Raw genomic sequence first — 13,519 nt, forward strand, 5'->3', positions numbered from 1 at the left:
TATATATATATATATATATATATTTGACTTTTTGAAATATATTTCTGTAAGTAGTATAAATATTTTAAAATATTATGTTACGCTTTATTTTTTCCTCTTAAGATGTCACAAATTAAAGTCATAATTCAATATGAAATGGTGACTGAAGTCATATTAAAATATACGGTGTATGATCGGATCAGGTGATCTGAAATGGACTCCTAACTTTTCATAAAACGTTTAACAATCAATTTGCTCAAACAGTGAGATCTTCATATCTAACCACTCTTTTGAGTCTAAGAACATCTTAAGAATCCTAGTTAATGAATGAAGTACAACACCCAACGAACTATGAAGTTGGAACGCGTACACCGAGCTTGACGACAACAACTTCAAAGATCCCATCAGGTCTAAACTTTGGAGAAAACAAGCGAGGATCCACTTGTCCCGGAAGGTTAAACGTGATGGAGAAAGGACCTGGTGGGCAGAGCTGCTGCACTTGCATCCTGTACAAGCATCCTGAGTCACTCGGAATAGCAATCTCGGGTACTACTCCTTGTATGCATACTCTTCCCTCCCTCTGAATCTCGCATTTGATCTTATCTGTTCCATAGATACAACAACAAGATAGCATTTAGGGGTCACAGTTATTGAACTAGAGATAAATAAATGTGAACAAAAAGCTTACTTAGATTTTTGTGAATGCCAGGGAGAGAGACTCTGAAGAGGTAGGCAATGTCGCTCTCACCAATGTCGACAAGACCAATGGGTGGCCCAGGAGAGCCTTGCTTGGCAGAGCCGGTGAAAAAGACATGAGAGATCACTTTGGAGTGATGAATCTCAGGGTTCATGGTGATGACTTCCACAAGGGATAGAATCCAAATCAACCCTATTAAGGAAGATAACAAACTATCAAATCAAATCAAACACAAGTCATGTTTAAAGAAGCCAATAAGATTGTTCTATACACAACCCAGTAAGCAAAGGTTAAAACTTTAGAATAATAAAAAAACAAAATCATATGAAGCAAGTTTAATCTCGAGCTCACTGACAAATCTCAAGCTCAATAATTTAATTGCATATTAATTTTGGGATCGTCTGATTAAAACCCTAGAAATAATCGGGCGATAAAGCGACGAACTTTATTGTCTTCCTTAGGAAGGATCTGACTTCGAAACCCAAAATCGAAGTTCTAAAAGCCCTAATCTCAATTCAGAGAGGAACTAAGAGCCCTAATCTCAATTCTAAGCTGAAAGAACCTTTTCATGGAGAAGATGAAGTCACTTCAGCAGATAATCAGCAAAGCGGAAACAAAGAAAGAGAGACGATAAAAGTTACCGTAGAGATTTCCGGTGAGTAGCTTGCTCCGGTGATGTTTGACCGCGGCTTGAGAAAGGTTTGACCGTCGTCACTCGATTACTTTTACTTAAAAGCAAGCCGGTGGTGAATTTTATCGAGGCTGGGGAGGATGAAGAAGCTAAATAACTAAGCTGGTTAAAGTAGCCTATCTAAGCAAGCCACGTGTTACGAACTTTGTTGTCTGTTGATAATAGATTTGTTTTTTATTCATTTGTCAAATATAAATTTATATTTTAATCAACTAGATACTAGGTTAAGACCCGCGTCTTGCGCATGATAAACATTATATATAAAAATAATTTTATATATTATATGTTATTACATATTCTGAAATAATAAATATACATTCAATAATTAAAAGTCATTAACTATTACATATATAATTAAACCATGGATCACAAAATTTGAATTTGAGATTTTTAACTGTTTTAGTAATTTATAGTCATTTTTAAAAATTCAAAATAAAACATATACAAAAAATCTAAATTTCTATTATATGATTATTGTGGTTGTTTAATTTATTTTAATAGTTTAAATTAAACAAATATGATAGAAGATACACTAATTTTTATCAAATCTTTATTATTTAAAATCATTAATTGTCATATATATTTTAGCCGCATTAGGCAATTTCGTAATTTTTATTTAAGAAAATTATAAAAACATTAATAATGAATTTATGGTTAATTTAATAAAAAAACTTATTATATAATTAGATGGACCAACTTATTTCTCTAATAATTCTAAAAATCATTCTAGTAATGACATGTGGCTACAAAAAAAGTTGTAATGCTTCTCAAATAATATATAGGGGATTTGTTTGTGTTTTGCATCTCTGGTTTATGAGCTAATACACACCATTATATTGCTTATAATAGCACTTGATTCTGAAATGTTTGTCTTAAATAAACAATTATAATAGCTCAACCAGTCATTCTAAACAATTATAATAGCTTTATTCGTTCCAAAATGGTATATGTTTTAAAATTTCCACACATATTAGAAAAAAATGTTAAGTTTTGATTATAAATTTATTGTTTTTGTGATTAGCTATTAGTCAAACAAAATTCAGTAAATACATATAATATCTTTAGAATTTACTGGTATTTCATGCATTAAAAATGTATTTTTAGAAATAATTTTTTTTCTAAAACATAGAATATTTTGAAATAGAGGGGGTATAAAATAACAACACACTCGTACAAGCTGAAGCAACCAGCTGGGTCATTCACTCATTGTCATAAGCGTGTTGCAGGTCCGTAAGTAATTATTATACTGTATCACATTTGGGATTTGAAAACCTTAAAAACATCATTTAATACAAGACAGCTTATTTAATGTTCAACCTGTAAGTTCAAGACAGCTTCACTTATAACCGCTAATGCTAATTACAATTTTTATAAGCAACCTTTTTTCCATCTTTTGTCGTTACCTGATAAACTAGAAATCGTATTGCAATTAGCATAACTTACTGGATTACACGTTAACAACTCTTTATCGTCGTGATCAATTGTCCCCACATGGTCTCGTTGGCATAGACACGTGCTTCAAATTACAATGAGGTTCTCGTGAATAACGCATATAAGTATATTAGTATATATATATACTTCATAATGTGCCATTAATACCTTAATTATATCATACCGAAAATGGAGATGAACCAAGAGGAGAACATAGGAATACAAGGCAGAGTCGTAGCCGTGACTGGTGGGTTGGGTTTAGTCGGTTCCAACGTATGCCTTGAGCTGCTCCGGCGTGGAGCTCTCCAGGTCCGCTCCTTAGACTGTCGCAAAACCTCTCCCTGGTCCGACCATCTCACAGAATCGGGCGTCCACTGCATAAACGGTATTCAAACTCTCTGAATCAACGATTCCAAGATAATGATTGTAACCATAAATGAGTTTATATTCTTGGAATCATGTTTCTAACTTGATAAGAAGTCTTCTTATATTATATTTTATTTTGAGTTATATTCATTTTCTTATATAAAATATTTTAACAATATATATACACTTTGTTCACATATGTCAGGAGATGTTGTGAGTATAGAGGACGTAGAAGAGGCTCTTGACGGAGTAGACTGTGTGATTCATCTAGCTTCGTACGGTGGTTCGGGTAAGGAAATGGTTCAGACTCGTCGGATAGAGGAGGTCAACGTCGAAGGTACTCGTAACGTTTTGGAAACCTGTGTGAAGAAAGGGATCACGAAGGTTGTGTATTTGAGCTCAAACGGTGTCGTTTTCGGTGGAAAAGAGATTGAGAATGGAGATGAAACTCTTCCTTGTTTATCTTCCAATCAATACGTCGGCCCGTATGATCAGACTAAATCTGTTGCTGAACAGTTGGTTCTCAAGAACAACGGTCGTATTGTCGAGTAAGTGCAAAAATCAAAATGATATTGCTTACTATCTTAGAAATGGTAATACTAATGTTCTATATGATTATATATGTGAATCTAGGACTAGGAGTGGGCATGGAAGTCTTTTATCTACGTGTGCGATTCGTTGTCCACTTGTTTACGGACCTGCTGAAGAGAAGTATCTTGATAGGCTAATCTCTGATGCAAGATTAGGTTTATTACTCTTCAAAATCGGCGATCCAAACTCGAAAATCGACTGGATTTATGTGGATAACATAGTACTAGCACTCATGTTAGCGACCACCGGTTTAATGTCTAAATACTCAAAAGTTGCTGGGAAGGCCTACTTTGTTTCAGATGGTAGTCCTATAAATTTCTTTGAGTTTCTCCAGCCACTACTGAAGAATTTAGATTATGACCTGCCCAAGTCATCGCTATCTATTCCACTTGCGGTTTCACTCGGAAATATATGCAAAGCTATATACATAATGCTATCTCCATTGCTGAACCAACGGTGGATTCCACAACCACTGATTCTTCCACCAGAAGTTTATAAGGTTTGTCTCGATGAGACTACATAATCTTTTTAAAAGGAAATATGGTTTTGCATGAGCTTATTATTAGGAAAAATGTAGCACATCTGAAGTTAGAAAAGTAACTAAGAGATATATAACAATTCACTTACCATCAATCGAATTTATGTTGGAAGTTCATCTAGCTTAATGTAATGTTTTTTAATGTAACAGGTGGGAGTGACTAACTACTACTCGATCCAGAAAGCCAAGGAAGAACTAGGTTACGAGCCCAAGACACATCCGGAAGAAGCCATGACCGAAACTATTACATATTTAAAAAAAAAAAAAAAAAAAAAAAAAAAAAAAAAAAAAGAACAACACGTGAGAGAAAATTCTCTCGACATCTCTCTCCCCACCAAACACTTTTCTTTCGCCGACAACCTCTTTTTCTCGCCTCCGGTGGCCGACGGAGACTCTCTACCCGTCGGTCGCCACCCCATCTCCGCTCCCTTATCCAATTCCTCTTCACCTGTTATATCTTGGCCTCTTCACGTCCTCCTTGCTTCTTTATCTCTGGTCTTCCTCCGGATAGCGGCCGGATCCGGCGAAGATACCGGTGTCTGGGTGTGTATTCAGACTCCCTGGAGTGAAGGCGAGTTCGTGTTTGGCCTGAGATCCGCAGGAGGCGCCGTTTTGATGGTGGATCTAGGGTTTGGCTTAAAGTAGATCTGGGTCAGATCTTCACTGGAGGTTTCGTCGGAGTTCCTGTGCGTCGCTGCCACAGCCTCTCGGACCAGCTCCTCCTCTGTCTTCTCCTGTCTCCTCTCTCGGTTGCTCAAGCTAGAACTTCCCCCTCTAGATCTGTTGGTCATAGTTGAAAAGGCGAAGTCGAGGTATTCGCCGGGGACTTCTTTTATGTTTGGTTTCGCACGGCTACCATGGCTTTGTTAGGTTCGGATCTGTTCATCGGTTCGTGGTGGCTCAGAGCTTGTGCCGTTGCTCTGCTTCACCATAGCGCTTAAAGACGGATCTTTCTCACCTTCTGCGCCTGTTGATGGGAGCTTTGCTTCCCCGCATTTAAAGTTTCAGAAGGAAGTTGATCGTCGCTACCTGCCTTTCCCGAAGCTCTGAATCTGGAATCTTGTGTGCTCTGCTCGTGTGATGGGACCGGAGCTGGAGCCGTTAAACCTCCGCTTCCATCAGCTTGTATCTTCACCAGTGCTTCATTGCCAGTTTCTTTGATTTGGTTTAGGATTCACAGGGATCCGAAGGTCATCATCTGGAGTGTTCAGTGTCTGGAGTAGGCTTCATTGGGTGTAATGACCGGACCAGGACGATGCCAACCCTGCTTCGCTTGTTTTCCCTTTAGGAGCCGCCTTCGGGATGGTCTGCGGTGCCTCAGACCGTTCTCCGGCTGTTATCTTCAATGGTCTTAGTTCTTGATTCAGGTTCCGGTATCAAGCCAATACTTGGATCTCCTGAAACTCATCTGTTTGTTGCTGAAATCATAGTGATAGCTAAGCTTTAATCATATCCTTTGGGATTCAGATTAAACCTTTCGTGTTTTAGAGGATCTTTTTTAGCTTTTTTTGAGGTTCTCTTCAACTTATTTGCTTTGTTTAGCAAAATTAGATGCATTAGGCTTTGAGTTCCTCAAAACTGATTGTATCACCTTGTCTCATTACTCTGTTAATGAAATTCACATACTTATCAAAAAAAAAAAAAAACTATTACATATTTTAAAGACAAGAAGAGAAGAGAAGTGGATGGACCGAGCATTTACGCTTGGCTTTTCTGTGTGATCGGTTTGCCTAGCATTCTATCGGTTGCATGGCTACCTGATATTGGACCCATACCGTTCCTTCGAGTCATTGCACTGTTTATCTTCAGGTCTATGTTGGCATTGAGGATAGCGTCGGGGATTGTGGTGACAGCGCACGTGAGTGAAGCGTTCTATGCGTTGTGGCTTGCTAGGAGAGTGGATCCGAGGAACGCAACAGCTTGGTTTTGGCGAACGCTGCTTCTCGCTACTTTCTCCCTTCGTTTACTTTGGAAAAGAAGAGGCAAGGAAGTGGAGCAAACAGCAATAAGAGAAGGTCTTCTAACCGACTCAATGTCAGTTTAGTAACTGAAGATTCGTCATGCAGGTTCATACCATGATTCAAGTATTTTAATTTATTATTTTATCAATTAAAAAAAATTACAAGAATAATCTGCTCTTTTTTTTTTTTTTTGTCACTGTGAATAATCTGCTCTTATTATTAAAAATTTGTGTACATATATTGTTGTGTGGAAATTAAGTCATTGTTTATGGTTCAAATCCTATATGTAGTTGTATACTTGTATGTAATGTAATGTTTTTTTTCTGACTTCTGTACTAATTTCAGTTTCTGAATAATAAAAAGAATAATGATTAATATATATTTTAAAAAAAAATATTTATAAACACTTTTTAAAGAGTTACAGTATTATACATATGAAAATCAGTCATATTTATTTTATTTATTAACTTTTTATATTTATATTGTAGAATATTACGAAACACTATATTTCGAAATTTAATAATTTAGGAAAAATATAAATAAGTAATATCTCACTCACATAGCAAATCAAAATATAATTCAGAATAATAAAAAAAAAAAAAGGTAGAAAGAACGAAAGACATATCTCGAAACACATGGCAGCGATTTCTCCATGGCTTTCTTCTCCGCAGAGCTTCTCGAATCCCCGCGTTTCCACTCGCTATAGTAAGATCACTACATTTCCTCAGTCTCTCTCTCTCTCTCTCTATCTGTCACTTCACCATTTCATCGACTTTCTTTCACAAAACTCATATCCTTGGAGCCATTTCTTTCCAGGTTCAAGAAGATGCACATCACTTCCTGCTGTCGTCTCTTCTCAGGAACATCATCAGATTCTGTAAGACAGTGATGAACACTACTTTTTTATTTATCTGGGTTTGTTCTGAATCCCATTAAAGTCTCGGCCTTTGTGTTCCTCTGTTAACAGGTGTAGAGATCAGGTTGGGATGAAGAGAAGGGAAGTCATGTTACAGCTAGCTTCCTCTGCTTTCTTCCTTCCCTTCATCGTTTCACCTGCATTTGCAGAGACGAGTATTGTTTCTTCAGAGGCTTTCCGTGTGTACACAGATGAAGCCAACAAGTTCGAGATATCTATTCCACAAGGTAAAAAAACTATATCAAAGCTCAGATACTTAAGTGATCATAACATGATTAGCTAACGTATCTTATTGCAGACTGGCAAGTAGGACAAGCAGCAGAACCTAACGGGTTCAAGTCAATCACAGCTTTCTACCCTGAAGAAACTTCATCATACAACGGTAACAAGTTTTGTTTGTTCAATAAACCATGAGTTAACTGATATGTGAACATGGTTTACGTCGTCTCAGTGAGTGTAGCGATCACTGGACTAGGTCCAGACTTCACTAGGATGGAGTCTTTTGGAAAGGTGGAAGCTTTCGCCGAAACACTGGTTGAGTTTCTCTCTCTTACACCAATCTCCTCTCTCTGTTTCTAAAACAGAGTTCTCAAATATGACATGTATGTTTATAGGTCAGTGGATTGGATAGAAGCTGGCAGAAACCAGCAGGAGTTACTGCTAAGCTAGTTGATAGCAGATCTTCCAAAGGTTAAAAGAAATAAATAAAAATCTTTAGATGTAATCTGCTTTGATTTTTGACACAAGTTTATGTATGTGAGTAGGGTTCTATTACATTGAGTATACATTGCTAAACCCTGGAGAAGCTCGTAAGCATTTGTACTCTGCGATTGGGATGACAACAAACGGTTGGTACAACCGTTTGTACACTGTCACTGGACAAGTAATTTTTGGTCCTATTCTTCTTACAACCAACCTCTATGATTAGTTTTGTTATGTATGATATGTAATGATCATCTATTGTTGTTACAGTTTACAGATGAAGAATCTGCTGATCAAAGCTCCAAGATCCAGAAGGTAAGAAGTGAAAACACAACAACAATGAATGATCTTACACCAAAACCTGTTTGCTTATGACTCTTTTTTTCTCTGCTTTTTGCAGGCAGTCAAGTCTTTCAAATTCATATGAGAATGTCATTCATTACAATCACCGGAACCAAATTGATCAAACATTTTGTTTATCACACTTTTTTCAATCAAATTCTGAGATAAAAACTAACTCCATACTTTGAAGTAAGCTTTTGATAACAATCATTCATCAGTGTGTTCAGACAATGGAAGAAACAGACAAACCCTACACAATTAAAGGATATATAAACATGCTTTACTTACAATGCAGGACTTGGGACATATACCTATGAATGTTTACTCACTACACTCCTATACCTGAAGAAAGTGTAGTGGTATTACGACCTTAGGCTAAAAAAAAGAATCAGATTTTGATTCTAGTATGTATATGCTTGTGTATCTGTGTATATATATATGCATATAGTACACCAGCTTATTACCAACGGTTACCCCTCCTTAGGAAAACCGTTATAGAGCCTGCAAACTCAAACCCAGCTTGAGCCAGCAGCATCTTTTGCACATTGATGGATGAGTAAGAAAACTGAAGCCACAAACCCTGAGACTCCCACTTTCCTTTTTCTTTCTGCGCCCTTCCAGTGAGAGCAAAGACTATTTTATATAACCTGTAAACGCATAATAAGATCTTGGCGTAAATAATGATGATGCTAGTTAACAGTAGTGTCTGATAAAGAACACAAACCTTTCAGATGCAAGATAAATAACTTGACGACTTAAAATAAACAGGAAGCTTCTGTTGCCACATTGAATAGCAGTTTCGCTACTCCTTTCTCCTCAGTCTTCACCTTGTTGTTTGGTCAGAACTGCTACTCTGCATAAACTGAGGGGGATGGACAATGATATGGGACTGTGCTGGAGCAGGACCTGACAAACATTCAAACAAGAGCATCACCTAAGAGCAAGTACTTTGAGATTTGATCATAAGCTAATGATGCTTGAGAGAGTAAACACACACCTGGAGGGTACGGAGCTTGAAGAGCAGGCATGGATGAAGTAGTCATGGCACTAACAGTGGATCCACCAAGTTGCAGGACATGGCTACCTGGAACCGAGTACCCTTGAAGTGCTGTATAGCTCTGGCCACTGGGAACAGTCTGATTAAATTGTCCGTATTGATAAACTGGTGTGTTAACTGCCCCAGGTACTCCGTAGACCTGAAGGTACTGCTGACCCATGTATGGACCATATAACCCCTAAACCATCAAGTAAGACAAAGTTACAAGGGATTTAACTAGGAAGAGAGATAACAGCAAGTGTTTTTTAGCAATTTTTCAACCTGTGACTGTGAGTACATGTACTCAGGTCCATATGCAGCCACCCTAAGAGAGAGAGAGAGAATAAAACAAATATTAGTAACAAGACACTAGAGCAATGTGTGAGATTAGAGTTGCATGACTGACCCATAAGGATACACAACTCCTTGCTGGTAGTTATATGGAAGTGGTTGCTGATAAGGATAGTTTCCAAAAGGTGGACCACGAGGACCCTGCACGTTTCCAATGTAGGGGGAAGCAGGTCTTAAGCGTCCTAACCAAACAAAATCCACCAAATGCACTACATGTAAATCTACAACAGCAATGATCCACTACGAGCCAGACTCAATGAGTGAAAGGGCAAACTGACCAGGCATGTTAGGTATCAATGCATAGGGCAATGGAGGGCGAGGTCTACCAAGTGAAGCAAGGTTACAGTTCGCACGTCTACCATCTATAACTGGAGTTGGGTCAGCACACGCTCTCCTAGCAGCTTCTGGATCTCTAAAAGTCACCTAAAATTCCTCCATATGAGACCAGAAACAGAACACTTAGAGTCACAACAAAGTCCAAACTAAAAGACATTCGAACAAAGTAACTTTCCATGTCCTGTAATAATTCACACGATCCTCAATAGCTACATGGCATTTGATCTACGAAAATTTTATCTCTAAATCAACATTTAGCATCTATAGACTTACAAAGCCGTATCCTTTGGATCGGCCGGTGTTCTTATCAGCAATGACGACGGCTTCAAGGATATCACCAAACTGCTCGAAATGGCGACGAAGGGCTTCACTCTGCGTCTCCCAAGCGAGGCCACCGACGAAAACCTTAGTGAAAGTCGTATCTCCGAAAGGCGAGTTCAAGTAGTGAAACCCAGAACCAGGAACCGGTTGATACGCCATGAGACAGAGAAGAATAAAAATGGAAACTTTAAGTGAATTATAGAACAAAGGATCAAACTTTAAGTGGAGACCGAGTAAACCCAGAAAGGGGGAGATTGATTCTAGGGTTTACTCGGAGATGGTGAGGGAGAGAAGAAAAAAAAAAACTAAAAGATGAGTGATTGGCTACTAATAATGACGAAAGGAGGAAAAGAGATCAATTTTCCCGGGAAAAACGAAAAAAAAGCAAAAGCAGAGTAGTGTGGGTTCTGTGATGGGCCAGACAAGAGGACAAAGTCGGTCGGTGTAATTAGGGTTTCTGTTACTGGAAAAAAAAAATCAGACGATAGAAAGAGGAATTAAAGTAAAATACAGAGAAGGTGATGATGATGATGAATTGATTCGAGGAAAAGGAGGTTTCGTTTGGGGAATTCCATTGATGGTGATGAACGAGTTGTTGATGACGATGATGATGATGATGATGATGGTGCGTGATTTGTTGAAGAGGAAAGACAAGAGAGATTAGAGAGATACCTTTTGTTTTTGGGCCAGTGTAAATGACATGGGGCCCGTTTATTTATTCTTTTAATTATGTAATTAACGTTGCAATTATCGATATCTGTCTTGTCTTTATCCGTTTACACATAATGTGAACTTATGTTTGGTCCGAAGGGAAAAAAAGATTTTTTTGTTGATTATTATCCTTTAGAATTGAAATTATAACGAGACGAAGAAACATTTAAATCATTTTCGGATGGTGTAGATGAAACCTTGTCCTCGGTGAATCCCAAATCAGTGGCTAGGGATTCTTATGCTAGTGACAGTTGTGGTCCATTGTCAACTATATTAAGATGCTTATAACGACATATTTAAATTTGATTTTGTTTTTTTTTACCAAAGAAGAACATATAGAAAATAGTAGACTTTTTTTTTTTTTTTTTTTTGTAACTGAGAAAATAGTAGACTTGAGGATGTGAAAAAAGCATTTTCATGGAATCACTTTTTATTTCAAGAGTAAAATATAACTGAACAAGTGAAGAAGTGAAGAAGATGAAGCCTCTCTTCCTTTCACTATGCTTATTGCTTTGGAAGATCACCAGTAGCTTCAAAGCTCACAACAGAGTCATCAATGGTTTCTTCTAATGACCTAAACTTCCACCCCAGTTTCTCCAACTTCTCTGAACTTATTCGAAGTATGTTCTCATTCACTTGCTTTTCCTTTCTCTCACTGAAACTGCCATTATATACACATTTGATCAAATCAGACCAGAGATCTCAAGATTTGTGAAATTAATCCGTTGGTTGGCTTACCTTTTGGGGAATTTGCGTTTAGGATACATATTCATCAGCTTCTCCATAAGATCATTGTTGTGAAGTGAATGAGAGTTGCATATGTATCTTCCTTTTGCTTCTTGATTTTCATACACCAGCAAAAGCGCATCAGCGACATCACGCACATCCACAAGGTAGAGTTGGTCACTCAACAAGGATATTACACCGCCTGATACCACACCAGTTCATCAAATACTTTGAAGAACATGAGTTAAGTAAAATCAAGTACTATATGTAATTAGAGAAAAAAAATGATTACATCACCTTTTATAAAATTTAGTAGTCCCAAGCTACTAGAGTTAAGCGTGGACTGAAGCCTAGGGCCTATGACGACCGAGGGACAGACCGTAACAACATCAGCTGAGCTTGTTCTGCTCCACTCTATAGCTTCACGTTCCATTAAGGTTTTGGCAAGAAAGTAATATGACCAATAACCCTGAGATTTTTTATTTATTTATAAGAAAAACAATAACCCTGAGATCCTCACATTTTGCACCATGGAAAAAGAACAAGATATTTTGAATACTGAACTTACACAAGCACGAACACTTCGTTAATCTAAAGAACATATAAACTTGTGTTGACTAAACTAAATTAGATATAATTAGTTAAACCGTGGTGCTTAATGTGTCTTTTGTTTTTCATTGGACCAACCAAACCGTGAATAAAACTTCGGTGATAGAAGTAGAGGTTACATTACCTCACGTGAGTAAAGGTATTGAGTGTCTGACCAACAGCTCTCGTCCACGTCAACATCTCTAGGCCACTTTGGGTTGTAAACAACAGCAGCAATTGATGATACAACCACAACTTTCTTCACTTTAGCTTCTGTGCACGCTTCTAGAACATTTTTGGTGCCAGTGAGAGCTGGTTTAATAAGTTGTTCCTGAATGTTTTAGACCCAAAACCGATCTTTAAAGTGATTTAAGAAAGAAACAAAGAAAAGAGGATGCAAAACTCAAGCACTTGCCTCAGTAAGAGGAACATCTTCAAAAGGCACAGGACCAGCAATATGGAAAACACCATAACAACCAGAAATGGCTGAAGAAAGACCTTCATAGTCAAACAAATCTGCCTTGAAAAGCTTAAGATTCTTTGAAGCATCATCTAACTTCTTCAAATGGTCGTTCTTTCGATCACCTGAGAACAAATCAATAATCAATGAAGAAAACAGAGAAAGTTACAAAGTCTCCTCCAAAGTAAACATAGAAAAGATGAGATAAATTATTTTGGGTTGTTGCTTCCTGCTTACTAGGATCTCGAACAGTTCCATGGACAGTGTAGCCACGGGAGAGAAGAGACTTGACGAGCCACGAAGCGATATATCCTCCTGAACCAGTAACACATATCCTCTGCTTTTCTGCCATTGACGCCCCTCTCTCTCTCTCTTTAAGCAACTTTAAGAATGTTCTTTGGAGTGAACGAAAATAGAAAAAGGTTCGCAACTATTTATACACAAGTCATATCAGACTTTAACCAACTTCTTTAACTGTAAAAGCGTAGAATTATGAGGGATTAAGCTGGATAAAGATTGCAGTTCATATTTACAAACATTAAAATGAAATAATTTTTTGAAAGAAAAATTTTAAATTTTACTAAGCATTTCTTAAGGTTTGTATATATATTTTCAGTTATTTATTCATCTGTTTTTTTTTTTGCATTTTTGAGAATCTTAAAAATGAAAAGTATGAAGAGGGGAAAACATCCTTTGCATGTGAGAAAAAGTATGTAGGATTAAAAAGACTTTTGAATTTTATCATCCACATTTCTCCGAGTGATAGACTTTTATTT

At 37.4% G+C, this 13,519-nt stretch overlaps 5 protein-coding genes across 7 annotated transcripts; 2 read left to right on the top strand and 3 right to left on the bottom strand.

Annotated features, from left to right (window-relative positions):
* Nucleotides 1-170: 170 nt before the first annotated feature.
* Nucleotides 171-1,530, bottom strand: LOC103832106 (increased DNA methylation 3). The gene is made up of 3 exons (XM_009108061.3): nt 1,318-1,530; nt 668-868; nt 171-582 (listed from the first exon to the last, which is right to left on the bottom strand). Exons 2-3 carry the CDS (start codon nt 828-830, stop codon nt 329-331), a joined length of 417 nt encoding a protein of 138 aa, XP_009106309.1. The 5' UTR covers nt 831-868; nt 1,318-1,530; the 3' UTR covers nt 171-328.
* A 447-nt stretch (nt 1,531-1,977) lies between these two features.
* LOC103832107 (short-chain dehydrogenase/reductase family 42E member 1) lies at nt 1,978-6,436 on the top strand. 3 transcript variants are annotated; one of them, XM_009108062.2, is made up of 5 exons: nt 1,979-3,183; nt 3,370-3,712; nt 3,798-4,254; nt 4,444-4,541; nt 5,947-6,436. In XM_009108062.2, the coding sequence occupies exons 1-5, from the start codon at nt 2,988-2,990 to the stop codon at nt 6,335-6,337; spliced, it is 1,485 nt and encodes a 494-aa protein (XP_009106310.1). In that variant the 5' UTR covers nt 1,979-2,987; the 3' UTR covers nt 6,338-6,436. The 3 variants fall into 3 exon arrangements, with proteins under 3 accessions (XP_033132173.1, XP_009106310.1, XP_033132174.1); XM_033276282.1 differs by lacking the exon at nt 5,947-6,436 and having other exon boundaries at nt 1,978-3,183; nt 4,444-5,939; XM_033276283.1 differs by lacking the exon at nt 5,947-6,436 and having other exon boundaries at nt 3,804-4,254; nt 4,444-5,939.
* Nucleotides 6,437-6,780: 344 nt separating this feature from the next.
* LOC103832108 (psbP domain-containing protein 3, chloroplastic) lies at nt 6,781-8,424 on the top strand. Its single transcript, XM_009108065.3, has 9 exons — nt 6,781-6,959; nt 7,071-7,131; nt 7,222-7,397; nt 7,469-7,552; nt 7,622-7,704; nt 7,785-7,860; nt 7,935-8,053; nt 8,143-8,187; nt 8,273-8,424. The coding sequence occupies exons 1-9, from the start codon at nt 6,890-6,892 to the stop codon at nt 8,297-8,299; spliced, it is 741 nt and encodes a 246-aa protein (XP_009106313.1). The 5' UTR covers nt 6,781-6,889; the 3' UTR covers nt 8,300-8,424.
* Nucleotides 8,381-11,058, bottom strand: LOC103832109 (RNA-binding protein 24-B). Its single transcript, XM_033276285.1, has 7 exons — nt 10,211-11,058; nt 9,880-10,024; nt 9,657-9,783; nt 9,533-9,575; nt 9,212-9,449; nt 8,939-9,120; nt 8,381-8,861 (listed from the first exon to the last, which is right to left on the bottom strand). Exons 1-6 carry the CDS (start codon nt 10,415-10,417, stop codon nt 9,038-9,040), a joined length of 843 nt encoding a protein of 280 aa, XP_033132176.1. The 5' UTR covers nt 10,418-11,058; the 3' UTR covers nt 8,381-8,861; nt 8,939-9,037.
* Nucleotides 11,059-11,305: 247 nt separating this feature from the next.
* On the bottom strand, nt 11,306-13,449 carry LOC103832110 (cinnamoyl-CoA reductase 2). The gene is made up of 6 exons (XM_009108068.3): nt 12,981-13,449; nt 12,699-12,868; nt 12,429-12,614; nt 11,993-12,164; nt 11,708-11,897; nt 11,306-11,630 (listed from the first exon to the last, which is right to left on the bottom strand). Exons 1-6 carry the CDS (start codon nt 13,093-13,095, stop codon nt 11,474-11,476), a joined length of 990 nt encoding a protein of 329 aa, XP_009106316.1. The 5' UTR covers nt 13,096-13,449; the 3' UTR covers nt 11,306-11,473.
* Nucleotides 13,450-13,519: the final 70 nt, after the last annotated feature.

The sequence above is a fragment of the Brassica rapa genome, chromosome A07 (genome assembly GCF_000309985.2).
Source record: "Brassica rapa cultivar Chiifu-401-42 chromosome A07, CAAS_Brap_v3.01, whole genome shotgun sequence".
In the NCBI taxonomy this organism is placed as follows: Eukaryota; Viridiplantae; Streptophyta; class Magnoliopsida; order Brassicales; family Brassicaceae; genus Brassica; species Brassica rapa.